The 25,012-nt window shown below is 43.2% G+C and overlaps 1 protein-coding gene across 1 annotated transcript in view; it reads left to right on the top strand.

Annotated features, from left to right (window-relative positions):
- ctnnal1 (catenin (cadherin-associated protein), alpha-like 1) overlaps positions 1–23,468 on the top strand; it is a 64,251-nt gene extending 40,783 nt beyond the window's left edge. Inside the window, exons 3-19 of the mRNA XM_036516234.1 lie at positions 156–343; positions 2,418–2,537; positions 4,140–4,229; positions 4,971–5,141; positions 6,154–6,354; positions 8,894–8,980; positions 9,358–9,516; positions 10,095–10,187; positions 11,514–11,664; positions 12,925–12,962; positions 13,089–13,139; positions 13,447–13,601; positions 14,402–14,450; positions 15,542–15,598; positions 16,261–16,380; positions 19,964–20,047; positions 23,288–23,468. Of these exons, the coding sequence (XP_036372127.1) occupies positions 156–343; positions 2,418–2,537; positions 4,140–4,229; positions 4,971–5,141; positions 6,154–6,354; positions 8,894–8,980; positions 9,358–9,516; positions 10,095–10,187; positions 11,514–11,664; positions 12,925–12,962; positions 13,089–13,139; positions 13,447–13,601; positions 14,402–14,450; positions 15,542–15,598; positions 16,261–16,380; positions 19,964–20,047; positions 23,288–23,452 (1,979 nt within the window). The 3' untranslated portion in view covers positions 23,453–23,468. The remainder of the gene's footprint in view (positions 1–155; positions 344–2,417; positions 2,538–4,139; positions 4,230–4,970; positions 5,142–6,153; positions 6,355–8,893; positions 8,981–9,357; positions 9,517–10,094; positions 10,188–11,513; positions 11,665–12,924; positions 12,963–13,088; positions 13,140–13,446; positions 13,602–14,401; positions 14,451–15,541; positions 15,599–16,260; positions 16,381–19,963; positions 20,048–23,287) is intronic.
- Positions 23,469–25,012: the final 1,544 nt, after the last annotated feature.

A 25,012-nucleotide genomic window follows, 5' to 3' on the forward strand; every position in this document is an offset into this window, starting at 1 on the left:
ATGCACACACAGACACACAAATACATGTACAACGTCTTCTCAGATATGAATATTAAGTTATACAGTGTAACAGCTTAGAGCATCTGGCCTCTTTTTTGTGTTTGAATGTGTCTGAATGTGACGACTGCCTTGACAGTGTCTTCCCCCACCACCAGGCGATGCCATCGCTCAGCTCACTGATGCCCTGAGCCCGGAGCAGCCGGAGTCGGACGGGCGCATCACCGTCTTCAGCGACAAGACGGGCATGGTGAAGGCCGCCAGGATGCTGCTCTCCTCCGTCACCAAAGTGCTGGTCCTAGCCGACCGCATCGTCATCAAACAGATCATCACCTCACGCAACAAAGTAGGCTTCACACACCCATGCACAAATTTATATCTTACTCTCACTGACCTTTTTTTAGATCTTGCCTTTTAGCGTAATCATGCTTCTGCCGTCATTTCTTTTTAGATAATGGACGAAAGCAGTAGATTTGCCTTGAAGTGGCTGAGGTGAGCCGCTCTCTACCCACTGTTTTTAGCAGGAGGAAATGTGCTGTGTGCTTTCAGAGCTGTGGGTAATCAAGTCTCGTTAGACTTGTTTGGACAGACAGAGAACAGAGCCACCACGACTCTCACCTTAATCTGAGGCGCAATTCAATTCTCCTCTCTCCGTGTCTGTGAGCGCCCACTACCAGCCACCTCCAGACAGTCAGAACCTTTGCCTTTCTTAAAGCAGCACTTCTTTCTGTGACCGAGTGTACACAATGTTCTCTGTTGACAGCAATCTGTATTGCTCTCCTATGACAGAGGGAGAGAAATCTCAGAAAGGTATTTGTTAAAGGAGCGCAAATCCATCTATTCTTGCATTGTGGGCTTTGAGCAAATGTATGCTCACCCATACGTGAGCTGTTATCAAGTGCTGCACTCATTTCCTCACTGTCTGTGGCTGTGTCCTCTGTGAAAGTACACCGCGATCTTTTGTTACGGTGTCTGTCACCAGAGCAGGCCAGCGCTTTAGCAGCGCTGCTGTTTCCGAGCTTGCCCCCCTGTGTGGATGTGCCCGTGGGAACTCGCCTTCAAGAGGAGTGACTTTGGGGTCTCGCCAAGCAGGACGCGGAGCGTGTCGCGCCTCATCCCGCATGTTTAATTTACACGCGTGTCGGAGGGTTTTAATCAGTTTCCTGGGCATATGCCAGCCTCAAGGCTAGTGTGGTAATTCCGGAGGGACGTCGTTGATCACCCTATCAGCACCTCTTGCTTTTGTATTCACCGTCTGAAAGCATGTTTTAACGGGATGCCACACAACACCAGTCTCCTCCACTGAGGCACACTCACAAACGTTTCCTTATCGAGACTATGCTCTTAAAGCTGATAATGTAAAAAAAGCCAGTCACTCTCAGCAACCACAGTGTGAAATCAGTTAAGACGCCCACAGCACAGCTCCTGCTTATGTTTGTCTCAGGATCTTGTCCGCAGCAGTTTTACTGACGTGAGGACGTCTGAAAGGCATGAAGTTCATTGAGCCAATTCATAATGCTGTTCAAGTCAAAGAGAACAGCTGGAGTGGAAAAAACCCTGAATGATAAGAAATGAATCTAGCAAGAGATCTAAATGGGATACTCTCCCTCCAGCCCTCACACTCTGCATATGGAGATGCACAATAGATGACGCAGTTCTACCCTCTAAAATGGATTTATTCAAGCAATGGCTTATGTCAGCAGTTGTAATGTTCCTGGGGATAGCTTGAGCCACGCATTGCTCAGGGTTCAGATCAAATGAGTTCACTGCGGATCACATGGGTACACACCACAAATTGCGAACAGAATGATGCAACTCTGAGTGATGAATAAGGACTGGGGCACTAGTGTGTGTAACAATGTGCTTATTGTTTTATCCAGTGCCAATTTAAGATATGGATAATCTTTGTATCCATCTGGTAATATTACATTACATTATATTATTGTCATTTAGCGGATGCTCTTATCCAAAGTGACTCTCATAGGTTACAATTTTGTCAGCTGGATATTTGCTGAAGTGAATCTCAGTTAAGTACCTTAGCCAAAGGTACAACAACAGTGCCCCAGGGGGTAATCGAACCTTTTGGTTATGAGCCCTGCTCTGGAAAAGAGTGTCTGCTAAGTGACTGAATATGAATGGAAAAGAGTGTACTTTCGGGACAAAGTTGTTAGAGTGTAATTCCTTCAGATGGACCGCCTAACTGTCAGATCCACTCATCTTCACTGTCCCAGCCGAGAGGAACACACCCTTTCTGTATTTTGAATTGCTGTAAATTTTTACGAATAGTGTTCTCTTTGTCCTGCCACAGCTGTAAATAAAGACGTCGACATAAGTAGTGACCTTTTTAGATTCCTCTCTGCACTCCTGTTGGCTGCTGTAGGTGGTGATCCCTTCCCCTTACTACTGTTGACGTCCTGCAGGTGCTGGCCACCCTGGAGCAGTTGGAGAGAGTGAGCAGCTTCCAGGAGTTCGTGCAGATATTCAGCCAGTTCGGCAACGAGATGGTGGAGTTCGCCCACCTGACCGGAGACCGCCAGAACGTAAGCGCCGTCACCCGCACCCTCCTCTGCATTCTGCTCTCCCCAAAATCACCCGTTCACCCCCCACCGGTCCTGCCTTCACTTTAAATAAGCATTCAGCGTCGGAGAGGCACTTGGAGTGAGGGCGAGCCTCTTTACCCAGGGGTCGGAGCTCGTAAAAGTGAGCCGGCTGTCCAAATGGATCAAGTGAAGGAGTTCGTGGGAGGGGTGGCATAAATCACCGGCCGCGGGGGTCTGAGTGGGGACGCTTTACAGCTCAATATGACCCGGTCAATCACAGAGCCAGACAGCGGCGGGCCTAATGAATGTTTCAGGGCAGAGCGGTGTGTATACACTGACCTCCCGAGACCGGTTTGACATTTTCACGGCTGATTTACGGGCCAAGCCACCGCGTGCCTGCGTGACTTAATGGAAACAAATTTCGGGCCGCCGTGTTTATTACCGGTAGATGCTGAGTACTCTGAGCGCTGGCTGTCGAAACAATGTCAAGTGTTTTTCTTACATACCGTATGCATGCACGCATATGCACACAGGTGCACACACTCACACTATCACACACATGCGCGCACACACACACACACGCCTACGTGTGGTGCGGTTTCAATTCAGAGAACGTTAGGCATTCTGCCTTTCTCTGCTGGGCTAGCACGCTCCCCCTCGCAGTACCCTTGAGATATTTGCTGTTTGCTGCTGAGCCCCAGCTATCTGCAGGTTATATCTCCCGGAGCTCTCACGGCATAACATAATAAGAGATAATCTCTGCTCCATTGTGGTCCGTGGCACTGTGCCTCAAGAGGAGCCTGTCATATTTCCTGAGATTCTGTCTCCCCAAAGTACCTTCCGGAATTTTATTATGGACAGAGTTGGGGAAGTCGCCTTGGATCTTGAGATATAACACTATGTGCTGTTTGGATCACAGTGGTATTTAAGTGACGTGCAAAGACTCTCCTCTTTTGTGTTGTTTAGACTGTCTTAGGAAAGGTTGCCCTTGCTGAGAGCTGACTGAAGGGGCTGTGCTAACACTTGAGATGTTTTCAGAGGGGAGTGTGGGGGCACCGTCACTTATTTCCCGAACCCTTTCCCTTGCTGAGTAGGTGGGGTGAGAAAAGTACACTCACCCCTCTGTGTGAAATTGGGTTGGCACATTCCAACCCCTTCCGTGCACCTCTCACAAAGAGGGCTTTGAGACCATGCCCGGGAGCATGCCCCCCCCCCCCCCCCATTCACATCACAGTGTCTCACACCTGCCCCCTCTCACCCCCTCTTGCCCCTCATTTGATCACTCTGGCCCCCTCTTTCCTTATCTTGTCACTCACATGGTCATTCTTGACCCCTCTGTCCCCTTCTTGTCCCTTCTCACCCCCTTACATGGTCACTTTCACCCCTCTCATTCTGATTTGGCCCTCACGTGATATCTCGCACCCCTTGTCCCCCCATCTTGCCCCTCACATGGATGCTCTTACCCCCTTTCCCCAACTCGCCCCTCCTGCAGTGACTCTTTCCCCCTCCTGCCCTCTCTCATCCACTCTTTGCCCCTCTTGCCCTACACACAGTCACTCTTGCCCCCCCTTGCTCACGGCATGGTCTGTCCCCACTCCCCAGGACCTGAAGGATGAGAAAAAGAAGGCCCGGATGGCAGCGGCGCGAGCCGTGCTTGAGAAATGCACCATGATGCTCCTCACTGCTTCTAAGGTGAGTCGAAGTGACAGTGCCTGTGTGTGAAGCCGTTAATGATTAATTAGGTTCTATGTACGCATCTCCATAAGTCTTTCAGTTCAGCTCAGCTCAGCTCAGCTCAGCTCCCATAATAAAGCACCCAGATGGCGATACTGTAAGATAAGCTATGCTTCTCTTAACGTTGGCTTTCTTAGCTTCACACCTCTCTCATTCTGCTTGTGTTGTTGCAAGATATAATGAACCTGAATCATGTTGATTCCATTTAGCAGCTCTAAATAGCAGTATGAGAACTTTACTAGAGGTGCCATTAGAACATTTGGAAGTGCATTACACTTGCTGTGTTTAGATTAGGTGATTGCTGAAGGCTTGTGTCAAATCATTTTAAGAAGGGCAGTAATCACAATATCAGGAGTGTGAATCAAGCTGTCTGTGTGTGTGTGTGTGTGTGTGTGTGTGTGTGTGTGTGTGTGTGTGTATATCTGTGTGTCTATGTGTGTGTGTCTATGTGTGCATGCTTTTTTATATGGATGCATGCGTATTTGTATGGATGCGTGCATATGGATGCGTGCATATGCGTGCATATGCCTGCACACACATGTCTACATGTGTGTGCGGGCATGTGGTTGTGTATGTGTGTGCGCACACATTCATGCACACACGTGTATGACTGTGTGTTTGTACATGCATGTGTGTGTAAATGCACATGTATGTATGTGTTTGTGCGTGTGTGTTTGCGTGCATTTGGTCCCGCTGCAGACATGCCTCAGACACCCTGACTGCGAGTCTGCGCGCCACAACAAGGATGCGGTGTTCCGGCGCATGCGTGTGGCCCTGGAGCAGGTGATCGAGATCGTGACGGACGCTCGCCCCAGCGGAGACGCCCAGGTCCTGCCCGCCAGCATCTACACAGGAATCAAAGACTTCAAGGTAGGCCATCTGAGGCTGCAGTGGATTGGCTTGGTGAACAGGAGGGAGGAGCCTGTTTCCCTGCACACAGACCTCTCTCTAAGCTGCTGTGTGCATCTGTTTAGCAGATGATCTTATCCAATGACTTACATAAAGTACTATTACTAACATTTATACAGGATGTTTACTGGATGTTTACTGAGGCAATTGGGTTAAGTGCCTTGAGGGTACAACAGTTGTGCCTCACTTGAGAATCGAACCAGCAACCTTTTAGTTTGGTGCCCAGCTCCTTATTTCCTGCCACTGCAGGGAAGGACAGTGTTGTCCACTTGCTCCATTATAAATCCAGCTGTATGAAGTGAGCCCCAGGTGTTCAGTCTGATTTGTAAATGTGTAACTGTGTGTCACCATGGTTACAGATGTCTGCTCAGCAAATGACTAACATGATGCAGAAATGAATGCTAAGACATTTAGCATGAAATTGTAGATGAATATATAATTATTATACTAACAAAGAATTCTGGTTATAGACAAGCTGTTTAGTGCAGGTGATGTCATCTACAGTATTCATGTCCTTATCAAAACTCAGTACTAAAAGTGGTGGCAGTCCAACACTGGTATACTTATGTCACCGTTTCCTTGATTCAGCTTATTGCAGCTGAGGATGGCAGTCTGGTCCCCCCACTCTCCTTACCTAACCTTGTACCCTCTGACTTTACAGTTGACTTGGTTGAATTTTGTGCTGAGTAGTTTGCATTCAGTGCTGGATACAGACAGCTTTGAAAGGCCAGACTATGTGGAGCAGAGACTAATGCAGACAGAGAGCAGTGGACTTTAATCTTGTTGCAGTTCTGGTCACCATAGTGCCGTAAATGATATTCCGTGGTCAAGGTGACATCCAAGGTACGTTTCCTGCTTTTGTAGTTGTAAATTTAAGAAGGGTGAAATTCGTTGACGTGGTCAATCTGAGCGTTTGTTGGCAGTAGGCCTTGTGGAGCCTGGGGCTTTCCTGACCATTCTGTCCTCCCCTCAGGCCAAGGTGGAAGGGCTGCGGGAGTCTCTGTTCTCCCTGCCACCGGAGAGCCTGGTCGCCCAGCTGGAAGGTGTGGTGGAGCAGACGGAGGACTTCACGGACTCGGCCTACACCAGTCATGAGCACCGCGAGAGCATTCTGCAGCGGTGTCACTTGACCAGGCAGGAGCTGGAGCAGCTGATCGCTGCTTGGATGCAGGCTGTAAGTGTCACCCCACATTCCCTGCTTTCTTTCAAGGACACTGTGGTGTTGTTGACACATTCATATGTCCCTAAGAAGTAGAATAGCAAGACTGCTTCTCTCACATCTCTCACTGCACTTACACATCCTTATATATAATGTTTTCATGTTGCATGTTAAGTCCTGTCTTTTGTTGTGTGCAAAACCATTCTGGCCACCATTTTGTCACAGGGGTCAGAGGTCCTGTGAGATCCTGTGAACAGATGCTGAAGACATTTTAAAATTTGTGAACATAAACATAGAATATGAGCAGGATTATTGTTTGTTTCTTTTCAAGTGGGAGGTGAGAAAAATTCGCAGGTGTTTGTATTGTCTTAATTATTCCGTAAGTGTGTGTATGCTTGTGTGAAATGTGCGCATTTCAATGATATATCGTGCATTTTCTGTGCCCTGTGGGCAACTTATTACACTTATTAAGCATTTCCCTGTTAAAAATCACAGCCTTGGTCATACTGCGGTGTTATGTAATGTCATGTGTCAATGTCGATCTTGTGTTTTTTGTTTCGTTTTTTTTTCCATACGCTTTGTTGTACATTGTTGTTATGTTATGTCATAGGTTACCGGTTATGTTTTGTGTGTTATGTCATGTGCTTTGTTGTGCATTGCTGGGCACCTTAAGTTATGTCATGTTGTTCCACATATTCAGTTGGCTGCATGTTTGAATGGAACATTGTTGCTGTTCTCTAGGCCCCTCTCTCTTTCTCTCGCTCTCTTTTTCTCTTTTTCTGATGGGACCCTGAGAGGTGCACCCACCGCCCTTGTTCTTTTCCCTGTGGGTGAAACTGTAGCGCCCTCCTATACAGTCCCGTCCTTATCTCACCCATTCGCGTAGGTGAGATCTCCCGGCGCCCTACCCAGTGTTTGCCTCGCTGCGCGGCCGCCCTCCTTCGCGGCACCTGTCCCTGATCCCTCGCGGTCGTTGCTAGGCTCCCGAACAATGGCCAAGGCATGGGATGTGCATTCCTTTTCAACAGTGGGCCCTAAAGGAAGAGAAATCCACCTCCGTATAGGCGTGCAGGCCTCATTGTCCCCCCACTATGCCACAGGCATTATTCCAGGCCATGACTGCGGTCTCCCTTTTCAGCCTGTGACACACCCCCCATAGCTGCGCACACTTCCTGTGTATTATGCTGTGACATTCTTCCTTTTTTCTTTACCTGTCTCTCCTAGTGCACATATTTGTACTGCAGCAGGCTCTCTGTTATGCATGACTGCATTCAGCTCAGCATAAATGTTACACTTACGTTATTCTGTTTTATTTTTCCTTCATTTTCTAGATTGCTTCATAATTTCATTTTTCCCCAATGAACACATGCACAGGCTATGGTTTTGTTGATAAGTTGAGTCAGTTTGAGACCTGCTTTTGAGCGAGTTTTTGCGATTTTCACGATCATAGCAAAGCCGTTATGTAACTAATTATGTATTCGCTGCGACCCTAACAGATGGCTCCACTGACCGTGCAGTTTTGAATTTCTCTTGAGACAATAGCCCAAAAGAAGTGCTTTCAGTAATGTTAAAAAGCTATAATTAAAATCATGAAATTGCATTTTTAAAATGCAGGGCGCTCTTGCTGAGTCAGTAGTATTTTTGGCATACAGTCTCAGGGTCCAGTTCCCCGCCTGGGTTGGTAAAGTCTGGTCTGGTAACGACTGATGCACTACAGCTTTCCCTGGAAGCTCAGACATCCCACGTTCCCTTTGTGGACTTGACCCCAGAATGCCAGGCCTCAGGTTAGCTCAGAAAGCTCAAACCAAATCCCCAAGCACTGGCCGGTGTGTTCTTGACCCACGAATGCCAAGCCTCGGGTCAACCATGAGCCAGAAAAAGCGTCCCGCTGTTCAGAAGCTGAGAGCAAATCCCCAGTGCCAGGCGACATGGCCCTGATGTCTTGCTGTAATCCCATTTTAAATAATCTCTCCATACCTATTCTCTCCTGCTCTCATAGTATCTGTGAAAGGCAGCACCAACTTTGGCAAAGTTCACCCAGGACTGCAGTGCTGCTGCTTAATGCAGGTGTCCTTGCCGTGGTTCAGTCAGAGGCAAAGGGATGTGAATGAATGAATGAACGCTTTTTTTTTCCCATTTAGAGAATTTGGCTCGCAGTGAGACAACAATGATATGATAAAATGCACTAAAACCAACACGCAGTGTCTGGCCATGGGGCAGCTGGTTGGCTGTTAAAAGCTTGAACAATGTCTGCTTCAATATGTTCTCATTTTATTTATGATGATTTCAAGGAGTTAATGACTTTGGAACAGATGAAGTGCATTTTGAAGCTGTTTCTCTCACTTTTTAGTGCATGAAAATGTAGTCCTGAAGAGAGTGTCATCCAGTTGTGAAGTGTGCATGTCTGTCTGTGTGTATTTAGGAGGGGAGCAGGGAAGGTCATTGTCCAATGTGTTGATTTGGTGGGTGTCACTGACCAAATTGTCTCCCACTTGACAGCTGCTCTTCTCTTTTCTTTCTTTCCTTTCTGTTCTTCTTGTTCCACTGTGAGCAGCAGTCTTTTAAAGCCAAAGAAGCCAGCGAGGAGATGGAGGTGTGCATCCTGAAGACCTGTCAGAGCGTGAATGATCTTCGCCGAGAGGTGAGTCCCTCACCTGTCCAGAAGACGGCCTATGACATGTCTAAGTTACTCATTACACATTAACACAGTCCACAAGTCAACCTCAGGGCGAGTGTTTAGTTGGACACCAAGTCAAAGACCCTCATTAGGCAGATTTATGTATGCTTGGCATGTCCAGATTTTTCTTGATTTCATTTGTTTTCATAAAACCATTGTGTGTGTAATTAGGGCTCACAAAAGCCTTAATCCTTCCACATGAAATTCTGGAAATATTTCTGAATTTAAATTCCGAAAAAGTTTGCTTTGTCAAAGGACAAAGTGAGGCAGGTTGGATTTTTTTAAAGAGTTTAGGTGAAATGTTTTCGGATCCTACCTGTGACTCCTCCACCCACCCCCAGCTCCACAGGACAGCGGTGGGGCGAGCGGCTGACCTGCTGAAGTGCCACGCAGATCACACTGTGCTGAAGGCCCTAAAAGCTTCCGGGGAGGAGGGCAATCTGGAGGCCGGGGCCGAGTACTCCCACACACTGATGGAGCAGAAGGAGCAGCTTGTGGAGGTGAGGGCAGTGACCTGGGGCTACCTGTTGCTTCTTGGTCACCCAGCGGTCAATCAGCGGTCGCTTCTTTAGTGGATCTCCACCTAAAAGGGATAGTAAAACTAGAAAACCACACAACACCAAAGGATGTGCATTTGCTGTTTACAGCATTTGGAAATGGAAGCAGCATTCCAGGGAAAAGATTTGGGTGCCAGTTTGAAATTGTGGTTAGATGTCTGGGCTTATAACCAAAAGATTGCAGATTTGAATCTGTGGTCTGACAGTGTTTTTTTTTTTTTTTTTTTTTTTTTTTTTTACCCTGGAGCAAGATATTTCATCTTGATTGCTTAAGTAAATATCCGGCTTTATAAATGGATAATCCATAAAATGTAAGATAGGATAATGGTGTCTTTTAAACAAATAAATGTTTATAACATCCAAGACAGAATGATGACAGGCACTGTAAAGATTGCCTCTGCTGGTGCTGTTTCTTCACATATCATTTGAGCAGGAGATTTTGGGAATGGAACTTGGGTCATGGTGTCAGTGTTTACCTCCTGTACATAGAGGCTGCAACTGTTGTTTTTCGTCTCATACAGACGTGTCGACTTCTGCGCCATGTTTCGGGGACAGAGCCACTGGAGATCACCTCTATACACGCTGAGGAGACCTTCCAGGTCATTGGCCCACAGGTAACCTGAGAGACTTAGGTAGTTGCAACCCTCACTGGACACCACACGTTGGTCACAGTGCTAAAAGCCAACCAAGTCTGTCCAGAGTTGGTCAAATTTTTTACTTGTTGTGAAATCATATAAACATTCTTTATGGTTCACAATTACAGCATTATGAAGGACAACAGCTATTGTGAGATTTACCCAGAGTAAATGAAACAGATACAGTCTTTCAGTTAAAGCCTGTCTGGGTGAATAATTGTGTACTGGCTTAGACAAAAAGGCCTCACCTGAATCAAGGTTAGCACTGATAGTTATACACTGTCACTTCAGGGGGTGACAAATTAAGGTTAAGGGCCAACCAGAGTTGAGTAAGAAAACCATTTAATTCGATGATATCAGAATCTCTGTTAATGAGAAGGACCTTGGCTTCATTCGTATTTTGTCGACAAATCTCATCTCACCAAATGCCAAATAAGAATATTCATTTCTCAGTGTGAGAGTGCAGGCAGTCTGTTTACCAAGTCTGCATAACAGCCCTTGTAGGTTCTACACTGTTCTGCCAGTGGGCCAGAGTGCTTTCCTTTGTCTCGTTATTTGTAATTATGTTCCATTTTACGGGCCGTGGCTGTAGTTAATTATCACTCGGAGTCATGGTTTTGAATGCACAGAGTATCACCCACGACATCGCCCTCCGGTAATGACTGCTTTGAAAGGTTAGGCAATCAAATAAGGTCACTCCGGGAGACAGCGGCTTCTTATGAAGACGTTGAAACTAATTTTTTTGTTAAAAAAAGAGAGAAAAAAACCTTGAGTAATTGCAGATAATTACCAGAGCCTTTCTCATGCAGAGGAGTTTTGAAAACATGTGGACTGCACACCCAGTCAGTCTGTGTTAGCTCAGTTCTGGGTTTTGATCAATGCTGAGGTTGAAAATTTAAGATGTTTTGACAGCATAAATCCTTACAGTGTTTGAAATGAGTAGCTGGAAACAAGACACAGACTCTTGGAATATAATATTGTAATGCAATGTGACAACATTCTCATTAACCCAAAGCTAGTAAGTAATAAGTAGAAATACAGGGCTGTAATTTGTGCTGAGACTAATTCCAGCAGAAAAGAGTACAGTTCTAGTACAGTTCTCTGTCTGTTGAAAAACATGCTGTCACTTGAATACAGTGGGTCTTCATTTTTTGAATTTGCATTTTATTGTATGCAGTGCTAATGTTTCTCGCACCCATGTTAAATTGGCTCAAAGCTGTGCTTTTTGAAGTGTTTTGCTGTGTTTGCATCTGCTGCCTTCAGTGTGGTTGTCCCTGTCACAGTGTCTTCCCCCTTCTCCCACAGATCATTTCGGCCGCACAGACGCTGGCTCTCCACCCGTCCAGCAAAATTGCCAAAGAGAACCTGGAGGTGTTCTGTGAAGCTTGGGAGTCCCAGCTGAGCGACATGGCCATCTTACTCCGAGAAATAAACGATGTGTTTGAGGGACGGAGAGGTAGGCCCCGCGTGTCTCCACCTTATCTATCCACTGCCTTTTCCTCACCTTTAGCATCTAGTAACAGGATCAGACCACTCAGGAAGGGGGGGGGGGATATATAGCCATTCCAGAATGCCGTACAAAGATAGGTACATAAACCTTATGTTGTGTAATAGGTCCATAGATAGTGCTGAATTTCCATGATGCCTGCACAGATCACATTCTGTTATAAATGTGTACATTATTAGGAGATTAATTACACTGGTGTTTTTATAAAAGTATAGTACTCTCTCTGTTGTCCTCTTTTGGCCATTTCTGTCAAATGAAAAAGGACTAAGAGAATTTCCTTTTACTGTGTTGTACATGGGGCCATAAATAGGTTATGGGCAGCATGGTGATTTAAGTTGTTTTTAAAAGGTCTTTTTCTCCATGGCAAGATTGAGATCTTTTCCAAGCCCTAAAGCATGTCACTTTCTGGTATTTATAGGGCACAATCAGTAAGTCAGACAGCTTTTGATAAAGTAATTGAATTGAAAAGAGATAAATCTCATTGGTGAAATTTAAGGACATAGTTTAGAGATGCCCTGGAGGTATTTCCCGTACCACGAAACCCCTCATTTGTCTGCGTTTGAAGACAAGGTTCCAGGGTGTATATCCAAGCCTCTGCATAGTCAGAAATAGCTTTCTTTTATTTCCCATATTAATTTGCCAATGGATGAAAAGATAGATAGAACAGTGTGATTTTTTTGGTCCATTTTGCTATGCAAAGTATGCAAAAAGGAAAAGTGGGAGTTGAAATTTAAACACTTCTAAACTTGAAACTCTAAAAACTTACCTTTGAAAAGATGTTGAAGTAATGGGTTCTGAATGTCTTTATCTTCAAGATTAACATAAATTAGGAATTAGGACTTCCTGCTCAAGACTTCTATTTTAGACCAGCCAACTGTCAAATCATATTTTTAAGCTTGGATCAATTCCTTCATTTTGTGATGAAGTGATTAGAACAAATATGGATTGTATTGTTATATCTTATACTGATATATTTAGAAATGTAAATTAAAAAAATTGCTGAGTGTCTTTAAACCAAGAGTGCTGGAAAGAGTCTGAGCATACACTAATGCTCAGAGATTAGTTTTCAGTTATGAGATTTCAAGCTCTGTAAAATGTTTGGTTGTTGAGAAATCACCATTTATCTATCATACTTCACCTCTTAATACATTACCTTGACCAATTGATTCACTGGTTTGGAGGTAAATGTCCTTTTTTATTTTATTTAAGGTGATAAGAGAACCTACTTGTCATTACCCAGACCAGGGGTAAGTATCTCTCAACCTACTATAACTGAAATATGACACAGTGACTGAGACCTTTGTATAATATTTATTTTATTGTGAAATGGATATGTACCAGGAAATGTGTTAAGATGTTCTGTTTTCCTTCAGAAACATTCAGCAAATTTGAAGACAGTAAAGGCTGTTAAGCTTGACGCTGAGGTAAATTAATATTTATTTTAAACATGTCAATGTATTTGCATCACTGCATATAATTATATATACATGTAAATTGTATATATATATAATTATGAATGAATATAATTATCTTTAATCAGAAAACCATTCTGGCCTGTGTGTGCCCATGAACACAACTGTCGGAACACAAGCATATTGAAATGCACAAATGGTAATAATGGGATAGATTACACAGCAGGGTCGTACTTTTGAGTGACTGGTTAAAATCTGACTTAACAGGCTGATGAGATGTGACAATACTAACGCAGACATTCTGACCTGCTTCTTCCAGGAGCAGACCACCATAGCCAAGGTGGGGCTGGAGCTACGTCTGCTGACGTCAGATGTTGACTCTGAGAGCGAGAAGTGGGAGGACCAGGACCACGACATCGTCCGTCTGAGCCAGAGCATGTCTAGCATGGCGTACTCCATGTATCTATTCACCAGGTATGGACTGAGAAGAACTCGTCTCAGTCACATGGTATTGGTACCTCTTTACCAGATAATGACCAGGAGGCACACACCTTAGTCACATGATACGGATAGCTCTTTATTGACTGAGAGGCACACACCCCCTCAACAGGTACTGTCATTCAACAAGGACACATTCAAAAATGCTCACACACATAGTCACACCCACAAAGGAATAACTTACCATCATAAATGCTCAGTAGAGGTTCATCAGATACTTTACAAACATATTACTAACCCCAGTTTAGACTGAAAGGAAATGGCATAAATTAAAGAAAAAACTGATAATTTGAACTCGCTATCTAACATTTCAGATAAAGAAATACAACTAACAAAAACTGGGTTTGAAGTTGGATTGGAAGGCAGAGAAAAAATGATTTGAATGTCCTATACTTTGAGTAAGTTAGAAGCTTTATTAAACTGCAGAAGAGTGGTAGCTCTGCTGTAGTGGCAGTAGAAATTCATTACATTGGGTTGAAGACTTGAGGTTGTACAAAAGGCCATCTGAGAGAACAAACATAATTCATTTAATGTGTTTAACCACATTTCCCATTGATTAGCACTGGCTAGCTAGACCAGTGGATATTTCAGTGTCCCAAAAAAACACACAAAATTTGGGACAGAAGAAAAAAAAAATCAATTCGATATCAAGAACATAGTGATATTAATAAATGTGAGTAATATACAGTCAATGTACATTTTTCTGGTTAAAGACAGGCACAAGCAATGAAAAAGGCTATTAGTCATTGGATATGCTTTTTTTCTTTTCGGTCTAGAGGGGAGGGCCTGCTGAAGACAACCCTGGATTTATTCCACCAAGCAGAGGTGCACCCCACTGCCCGGCTCACCCTTCCACCTAACAGCCTATGAGGACTTTTAATGCAAACTGTCAGAGACAATTTTTAAAAACAGACACTTTCAGGGACAACCCCTCTAAGAGGGCCCCTAAGAAGGATCGAAGTGTTATTAAAAGCACCAGCGATTGTTTGTCTGTGGTGAACGCGTTCGCAGAGAGGTTGTGACCGAGCTGATAAATCCCTCCTGGCCAGCTCAGCGCTGGTCCTGGATAAGTGATTAGCCAGTAAATTGAGCACTGATCAGAGATCAGCAGAACAGCTTGGGTTAGGTTTGAGGTGTGGCGTGTAGCCTGAGTTGCCCTCTGCAGAGTGGGACATCACCTCCTCTTTGCACAGTCCTGCTAGACCATAGTACCAAGGGCCAGGTTGTTTCCGGAAATCAGACAGGACACGTCATACACGTCTGGAATCACACAGCAATATCAATAGTATAATACCTGAACAGAATTTAGTAGGACACCTTTCTGCACAGCAGACATCTCTTACATTACAGTTGTTTTACATTTCAGTAAAGTTAGAACTTAGTCTTTCTTAGTAAGACTTAGTTTTAGTCAGGACTAAGCAGATGATATTAGCCAGAGTGATTTACACAGTTTTTACATTATCCATTTGCACAGCTTGATATTTACTGAGGCAGTTGAAGTACCCAGCACCAGTGCCCCACGAGGGAATTTAATCTGCAACCTTTGCATTACACCACACTGCTGCGCAGTATTTTATGATGTAAAGCGTAGCATGGGTATTGCTTTATTGGAGTGCTGAATACTTTAAACTGTGTGTTTTCTTGTTCTGTAGATCTGTTAACCTTGTGCTGTCATGTGCTTAAGGAATGTTAATTCTGTTTAACTCTCAGATGAGGAGGATTATGAGCACGACATCTTAATGAATCCGTTCCAGGTCGAGATAAGAAATATTGTCTTGTTTCTTACACTGGAAATTAGTTTTACAAGTTGACGACTCTGCGCTTGCAATGGGGGGAAACTTACATAAACAAAACTTCAGTCATTTTTCCAGTGAGTGAGGATGTAATGAGTGGCTTGCCTTGCCTGTTCTTTGCAGGTGTTTTCCGAAGAGGGCTTTCAGTTGTGCTCCTGTCTCCAGGCTCTGTCCTCGCAGGTATGGTGATAAATCAAAGTGCCAGGAAATTAAAACCATCACACGCTGTTTCTTTCTGCCTATTTAATGCCTTTTTTCAGGCCTGACATGGTAAATAATAAGTACATTTCCAAGCTGTGGCCCCCTTCGAGCCCGGGATTTAATTAAATGTCTTTCCCTGACAACCGCTAATGACCTCCATCCATCTTTGGAGGGAAAGTGGAAATGCAGGTATCAGTTAGCCCACCCCACTGCCGCAGGGGGCGCATGGGGGCAAAATAAAGATTACGTCAAATGAATGATAATGGCGTGGGCAGAATTTCGGCGCCACCGTCTGACGAGGAATTCCGAAATAACTTTGGCTGCTTGACTGCTCCCCGACGGGGGAGTTTTGCAAGTTTACAGAACTGGGAACGGGACCATGAATCCAGCAGTAAATGCCTTCGCAGAGGCCCAAATTTTACACCCTGTTTATATGAGAAATGAATTAAGAGCAGTGTTCCCTCCTACAGGGTAACCAGGGCTTTGTGTGTGTATAAACTCACCGAACATGCTTTTATTAATTTTTCTTAACGCTGGTCAGGAATGTGGGGAGTGTTAAGTTGTATTAAAGCGGGGTGAAGTTGACTCTGCTCCCCCTCTGTGCCCGCGGGCTTGTCAGCGTGCTCTGTCTCTTCCGCTAGCTGGGAGATGACGAGAAGGCGGTCACCACATCGGAGACGGAGAAGCTCGTGGCCTTGTGTCAGCAGCTGCAGCTGACTGGGAGGACGGTGGCGCAGGGCAAGAGTGCTACTTTCCAGAAGGTGATGTTGCCCCTCTGACCGCAGTCCCGTTCATTTCCTGCAGAGTGTGGGACACCACCTCCACCATAATATTAGGGAGACTACACACCGTATCACTGACTATAAGGCCATGGATTGCATTCAGACAGGTGTCAGTTTTGGGTAACCGTTTGCTTATGGAGTAGAAATCGTTTTGGAGCATTTTGGTAATCCCTCTGAACGCATAAATTACACATTCGTGAATGTAAATAATGCACACACAGACAGGCTATAAAAATATCATGGGACCCATATGTCATAATGCATTTAGAGATTGTGATTGTGGTTATTACATATTATGGAGGAGATATATAAGTGACAGACTCCAGGAATTACAAAACACAAGTTTTGCAACAGTTTTGCTCAGTTATTTTTTTGTGAAGGACAACGGTTAGAAAAGATAGACTGTAATGCAAAATGGTCCAGTCCAATACTCAATCAACACATAAGCTCTCTTATGTCAGTCAATCATTTGTTCATACATCACCATTGCGATCATTAACTGCTGGTAGACAGTTTCTATGATCTTTTTGTCAGTCCATGTTTAAATCTGGACTTTTTCTCTTCTCCCTGGCTTCCCTGGTAACATTAGCACCACTGCCAGGCATTTTATTACCTTTTATTGTCTGCCGAAGACATCTCTCTTTAAACAAGGCCATTATCTTGCTCTGTCATTTATTTGGTATTCACGGCTCACTTACAGCTTCAATTTGCATGGCTCTGGTGTCTCTCTAATAACCCAAGTGATTTTCCTCTAATATCCAATGACTATTAGCCTTTTTCATTGCTTGTGCCTGTCTTTAAACAGAAAAATGTACATTGATTGTATTTTACTCACATTTATTAATATCACTATGTTCTTGAAATCAAACTTCTTTTTTTCTTCTGTCCCAAATTTCATGTGTTTTTTTTGACACATTGAAAGCGGTAGAGCCACATTTACAATTAATTTAGTAATTGTGTTGTACATTATCGAATTATTAAATAATCTTGTATTAGTACTACTAAGTCATGAAAATATGTCAAAATATAGTTTACTGAAATGTGTGTGTGTGTGTGTGTGTGTGTGTGTGTATGTATGTATAAGAATATTCACGTTCTTCCTCATTTTGCAAAGTACGGTAGTAATAGCGATTAAATCGGTAAAATGCCGGCTGGAATAGAGAGATAGGCGGGCGCAGAATGAGCGGAGACAGAGACGCGGTGCGCGAACCCGCGGTGTTTGCGTTCATTGTCATTGACTCTGCGCTCGGCATTGTTTGTCCTGACGCGCTGGCAGGCTGTCAGAGCTCATTACCGCGCGCGGATGAAGTAAAGGTCTCAGCCAAAGGCTGTCTCGGTTGCCGCGGCGGCTTTGTTTGTTGCAGTGAAGCTAATTGGCTGGTGTGAGTTTTTCAAGTGCAATTCATGTAACTTATTCAAACAGCTTGTACAGCTCCCCCTCTGTTTCCAAACATGCTACAACGCTCCCGAGGGTTCAGATCAACAACAGTGTCTCACGTTTATGTTTTTTTTTTCATTGAACTGTGGTTGGTTAGTCGGTGGGTGGGATGTTAGGTTTTAAGTTCTTAGCCTATAAAGAGTAATGTATTTTAAGATATACGATCCAAACTGAAAAATATGTTTTACAATATACACAAAACACAAAATTACGAATATATATATATATATGTGTGTGTGTGTGTGTGTGTGTGTGTATATAATATATATATATATATATATACACACAGTACTGTGCAAAAGTCTTAGGCACGTAAGCTTTTTCACGGAACATTTGTCTTAAAACAGTTTTCTATCTTCTCCATTAGTGTGTCAATGACAAATATCATATTTTAGATTTCTGACCATTTCTTTTGAAAATAGTCAAATGTGCCACTAAGACTAAATAAAGAAAGAAAGTGGCAAACTAACACAAAACCTTCCAGACTCTCCAAACCTGTTTTTGTAGGCATATACGCCAATGCATGATAAACAACTATACCAAACAACTAAACAAAACAAGTGGTAATCATTAGCAACATAAGCAGGTTTAACCACAATTATTAACTGAAACAGAAACACCTGTGTAGCGGGAATAAAACTGGGTGAGGATCAGCCATACTGAAAAGGTGAGGTTGCAGAACAGATTACTAATCTTGACACAGGTGAGCATAGAGACACGACACAAGGTGGTCATCCTGGATCAGCAAGGTCTATCACAGGCAGAAATTTCGAGGCAGACAGGTGTTTCCAGATGTGCTATCCAAGCTCTTCTGAAGAAGCACAAAGAAACGGGCAAAGTTGAGGACCAGAAACGCAGTGGTCGGCCAAGGAAACTCAGTTCAGCAGGTGAAAGACACATCAAGTTGACGTCCCTCTGCAATCGGAAGCTGTCAAGCAGTGCCATCAGCTCAGAGCTGGCAGCAACCACAGGGACCCTGGTACACCCATCTACAGTCCGGAGAATCTGGTCAGAAGTGGTCTCAAGGGAAGACTTGCAGCCAAAAAGCCATTCCTCAGACGTGGAAACAAAGCCAAACGACTCATCTATGCAGCACAATAGCAGCAGGTGCTCTGGACCGATGAGTCCAAATTTGAAATATTTGGCTCTAGAAGAAGGCAGTTCGTTCGTTGAAGGGCTGGAGAACGCTACAAGGATGAGTGTCTGCAGGCAACAGTAAAGCATAGTGGAGGTTCCTTGCAGGTTTGGGGCTGCATTGGAAATGGAGTTGGGGATTTGGTCAGAATTACTGGCCTCCTCAATGCTGAGAAATACAAGCAGATTCTTATCCATCATATAATACCATCAGGGAGGCTTCTGATTGGTCCTAAATTCATTCTGCAGCATGACAATGACCCCAAACATACAGCCAGAGTGATAAAAACTATCTTCACCATAAAGAGGAACAAGGAGTCCTGCAACAGATGGTGTGGCCCCCACAAAGCCCTGATCTCAACATTATTGAGTAAGTCTGGGAATACATGAAGAGACAGAAAGAATTGAAACAGCCAAAATCCATAGAAGAACTGTGGCAAGTTCTCCAAGATGCTTGGAAAAACCTACCTGCCGAGTACCTTGCCGAAACTGTGCACAAGTATACCTAAGCGAATCAGTGATGTTTTGAAAGCCAAGCGTGGTCATACCAAATATTGATTTAACTACTGTATTGATTTTTCAGTTTCGTGCACTTTGTATGTTGTTAATGCATCCATTGAAAACTATTCATTTCATTATTTTGAAAGCATTCTGAATTTACATCACTTTTCCACAAGTGCCTAAATCTTTTGCGCATATATATATAAAGAAAATACATGAGTTTGAGCAACTGACAGAAATGTGAGCTTCTGCCTGTAAAGCCTGTAAATGTAAAGCACCTTATGGATTGCATATTTAAACTTGCTGATTTTCAGATTTCACTATATATTTATATATAAAATATATTCACATATATTTTCACTATATATTTCACTATATTTATACACTATAAATTAATATGCTAAAACACCACACTGTATATTTGTCATGAGGACTTTCTCTTTTTCAGAGGGCTTTTTTCCAACTGTTCATCCCATTTGTCTTGTTCAGGTTGATGCCTGCATACAGAATGCCAGAAGCATCATGACTGTAGTGGTCTGCCTCCTTCCAGTCTGCAACAAGCTCATCAGGAAGGTAAGGGGACTCATTAGTGATGAGCAAAGCTCCCAATGTGCTATCAGTCCTTGAATGATTTCAACCAATCACATACACCTGCTTTCCAGAGCAGATTGTTTTGATTTGTTCAGGTCAGTGAAATATTGATTGCACATGATGGCTGCCTCCTCTTATTGGTCTCATCCCTTACACTTTCTGTTTCTAGCTTAGTGCTTTTTGGCTAGGTTTTGTGACTCGCAGCAACAAATCTCATGTTTCAATTTCCATCAGTTAAAAAAAATTAACACAAAATTAATTCATTTAAACTGCATATACACTAGGGTCCAAAATTATTGGGACACCTTGGCATTTTGTGGTTAAGTGTGGATGTGTCCATGTAGCTATTAGTTTTATCACTCGAACCTAATTTATGGTGTGGCGAAAACAGTTACATGTTTTGGCAACTATTAACATTTTCAAAACATCTCTTTATGTGATTGGCACACGATTGCCTGATGGCTACCCTTATTTCCAACATTTTAATAATATGTATGACATTAATTCTGCCAAACAAACTGACAATTCCATGACATTAACTTAATTTTAAAAGGTATCTACATACTTATTGAGTGCAGACAAGTGAACAAAAATGACCATCACTTCAATTAGGCCTGATTGAACGTTGCCCTGCCCCCTAATTGAACACTCACACTCAAGCCTATATAAAACTAACAAGGTTGGAACATGGTCACAGAAGATGAAGCTGAAATTGACATTGACATAAATATGACTTTCCCAATGTCTGATGGAATATGCAGCAAAAATATTGTGGGTTTTCAGAAAAAAAAAGTGAGTGTCCCAATAATTTTTGACCCCCGTGTATTTCTGTCTGCACCATATGCCATATCTGTCATTCATTGTGGTGTGTGTTGCTATCAAATCTAAGGGCCATAGCACAGTTAGCTCCCCCAACTACATTCTGCAAGATTGACAGGTTCATTGACAAATCAGTGTATACGTCATTACATTACAACATGGTGCCATGTATGTAACAATTTCGTAAGCTGTGACATATATATGTATATATGTGTGTGTGTGTGTATATATATATATATACAGGTCCTTCTCAAAAAATTAGCATATAGTGATAAAGTTCACTATTTTCCATAATGTAATGATAAAAATTAAACTTTCATATATTTTAGATTCATTGCACACCAACTGAAATATTTCAGGTGTTTTATTGTTTTAATACTGATGATTTTGGCATACAGCTCATGAAAACCCAAAATTCCTATCTCAGAAAATTAGCATATCATGAAAAGGTACTCTAAACACGCTATTAACCTAATCATCTCAATCAACGAATTAACTCTAAACACCTGCAAAAGATTCCTGAGGCTTTTAAAGACTCCCAGCCTGATTCATTACTCAAAACCGCAATCATGGGTAAGACTGCCGACCTGACTGCTGTCCAGAAGGCCATCATTGACACCCTCAAGCAAGAGGGTAAGACACAGAAAGAAATCTCTGATCGAATAGGCTGTTCCCAGAGTGCTGTATCAAGGCACCTCAGTGGGATGTCTGTGGGAAGGAAAAAGTGTGGCAGAAAACGCTGCACAACCAGAAGAGGTGACCGGACCCTGAGGAAGATTGTGGAGAAGGGCCGATTCCAGACCTTGGGGGAGCTGTGGAAGCAGTGGACTGAGTCTGGAGTAGAAACATCCAGAGCCACCGTGCACAGGCGTGTGCAGGAAATGGGCTACAGGTGCCGCATTCCCCAGGTCAAGCCACTTTTGAACCAGAAACAGCGGCAGAAGCGCCTGACCTGGGCTACAGAGAAGCAGCACTGGACTGTTGCTCAGTGGTCCAAAGTACTTTTTTCGGATGAAAGCAAATTTTGCATGTCATTCGGAAATCAAGGTGCCAGAGTCTGGAGGAAGACTGGTGAGAAGGAAATGCCAAAATGCCTGAAGTCCAGTGTCAAGTACCCACAGTCAGTGATGCTCTGGGGTGCCATGTCAGCTGCTGGTGTTGGTCCACTGTGTTTTATCAAGGGCAGGGTCAATGCAGCTAGTTATCAGGAGATTTTGGAGCACTTCATGCTTCCATCTGCTGAAAAGCTTTATGGAGATGAAGATTTCATTTTTCAGCACGACCTGGCACCTGCTCACAGTGCCAAAACCACTGGTAAATGGTTTACTGACCATGGTATTACTGTGCTCAACTGGCCTGCCAACTCTCCTGACCTGAACCCCATCGAGAATCTGTGGGATATTGTGAAGAGGAAGTTGAGACACCAGACCCAACACTGTGGATGAGCTTAAGGCCGCTATCGAAGCATCCTGGGCCTCCATAACACCTCAGCAGTGCCACCGGCTGATTGCCTCCATGCCACGCCGCATTGAAGCAGTCATTTCTGCAAAAGGATTCCCGACCAAGTATTGAGTGCATAACTGAACATAATTATTTGAAGGTTGACTTTTTTGTATTAAAAACACTTTTTTTTTATTGGTCGGATGACATATGCTAATTTTTTGAGATAGGGATTTTTGGTTTTTCTTTACTTTTTTGCCAAAATCATCAATATTAAAACAATAAAAGGCTTGAACTACTTCAGTTGTGTGTAATGAATCTAAAATATATGAAAGTCTAATGTTTATCATTACATAACAGAAAATAGTGAACTTTATCACAATATGCTAATTTTTTGAGAAGGACCTGTATATAAATCTTGATCCTTCCTGATGGATTTTGTGAGGAAAAACTTGGCAGCTGTGCTTACTCTGGGATCTGCAGGTGCAAAAGGAGCATTAGAAACTGCCTACTACTGCCTACTACTATGGTTCTCATGGTGGTTTTTGCCTTGGTTTTTTTAAGGTATAGCAGATGACCTCATTAATAAAATACCTAGAAAAGGCTTGTTTGTACGTGGTTAGTCGTGTACATGGAATAAGTAGTACTCGCATCTCATAAGTCTCTGGATAAGAGCATCTGCTAAATGACAAAAATGTAAATGTAAAACCACACTTGGAATAGTGGAAGAGAATTTTTACAACAGAATATGAAGTGTCCAGTCCGCCTCTTCCTGGTGTTCATGAAGAAGCACACATACGCCATTTGTCAAACAGGCAGTTTGGAGATTTAAACTAGCATGTGCACGTAGTGAAATCTTCAGTACTGTAAGAATTCAGTTTTGCTTTTCTTAAAAGTGAATGTGTTGATCATAAATAGGTGCTACCTTCACACTACCTGCTATTTCTCTGCAACTATTTGCAGTGCAAGTCTGAGCGTAGCAGCATGGGCTCGCCACAGAGCTGGGGGGAAAACCAGTTACCCACCCCAGTCAAGGAGGACCCGCTGGACAGCAAGAACACCAATGGCTTTGGGGTCAAGTCTCTGGAGCACCACATGGCCGGCCTCACCTTCCTTGAGAGCAAGTAGCCCAGGACCAGCAGCACTGCCATTCATCTGACTGACTTGCGGACCCGGATCGTTCACCAGAGCACCTCTGCCGCTCCCCACCAGAGGGCGACATACAACCTCACTCGCAGAGCTAGTTCCACTCAGCTGGGCCTTACTGTGCACAGACATCCATTGACTTGTGGCACACCTGTAGTATTTTTAAGCCATTGACCAATAAGCATTTCTAAACTATAACCAAGGAGGACGAATTGCAGTCTGAAAGAGGGTGTTTAAGAATTTGTTCCTTCAAAGTGTGAGCTGGTGAGGACTCTTGCAGGCTACATACACATGTAATTGTCAGTTGATGACCTCCCTTTCTTGTTAATGAAAGGGCAGTTTGATTTAACTCAGACTATTGCCTACTAATACCAGTTGTCAATTCATAATACTTCCAGGTATGATTGGCTTGCACATACTTTGATACCAAAAAAAGACACTACTAGATATATATTTTTTTTTCATTTAGCTTGAACAAAGATTGAAAAATTAGGTCCAGTGCCTGAAATTACCTCCATCAGAAGTCAATAAGTACCATTTTTATTGTGATTTTTAATGCCTGAAGTATTTTATTGGTGTTTGCTAGAAATACTCCATGTTATTTTACAGAAATATATTGTGACCTTGCTTCCTCCTGCACAGATGATTATATTTGCAAGACACACTGGTCAAGCACAGCAGTAAATGTCACTGCATCCTTTGTCAGTAGGAACCATTCCCTTCCAAGTTATATTTTGTACTATAGATCTTTGGAATAAGCTGTGGTGGGGCCTCTGCAATGTATTTTACGGTACTTGAAATGTTGAGAAGTCAGTGGAAGTAATATTTTGGTACTAACTTTCAAATGGACTGAGTGATGACTAAAACGTTCAAAAACAGGAATAAACAGATTGGTGAGATGTGTCGACTGAACCACAAATGTTAGCATATTAGCCTGCAGGAAATAGTTTTGGACCATTAATTGTTGACAGCTGAATGATTAATAAACCAACAAAATTCTAAATATACACTATTTTTTCTTAAAGAACATTTGGCTGAATGTGTCCTTCCTTTGTATGTACACTAAATAAATGTTGTCCTGGTTGTATACTTCATATAAATGGACAAGGTGTTTAAAAATGAAATGGTCCTCAGGATTTTCCCAGAATACATGAATGCCAAATTCCTTGGGAAGATAAACCTGAGGAATGGGTATTTCTGTCCTGCAAAACGACATTCTAAAAGTCACTTTGTCCCCTCAGATGTAAGTGACCAGAAGCAAACAATGGTAATGTTGCCTGATTGACTTAGTACTGTACATCTGTACAACTTCTGCCATGTTTATTTTTCCCATCCCAATCCATTTTTATCTTAATGTCACAACGAAAAAGAACCTTTCAAATGAAAGTCTTAAATCTCCACTCCTGAACCTAAATGGCTTTTCCTCTGTCTTCGGTTAAAGAGGACAATCCATAAAGTCAACATTTTAGCTCTGCTTGTTTTTCAAAGCTTCTTTGCAGTGCAATTGTCGGTACGGTCCTTTGGCATCTGTGGAAATGGGGA

This window comes from Megalops cyprinoides, chromosome 21, assembly GCF_013368585.1.
Source record: "Megalops cyprinoides isolate fMegCyp1 chromosome 21, fMegCyp1.pri, whole genome shotgun sequence".
Lineage (NCBI taxonomy): Eukaryota > Metazoa > Chordata > Actinopteri > Elopiformes > Megalopidae > Megalops > Megalops cyprinoides.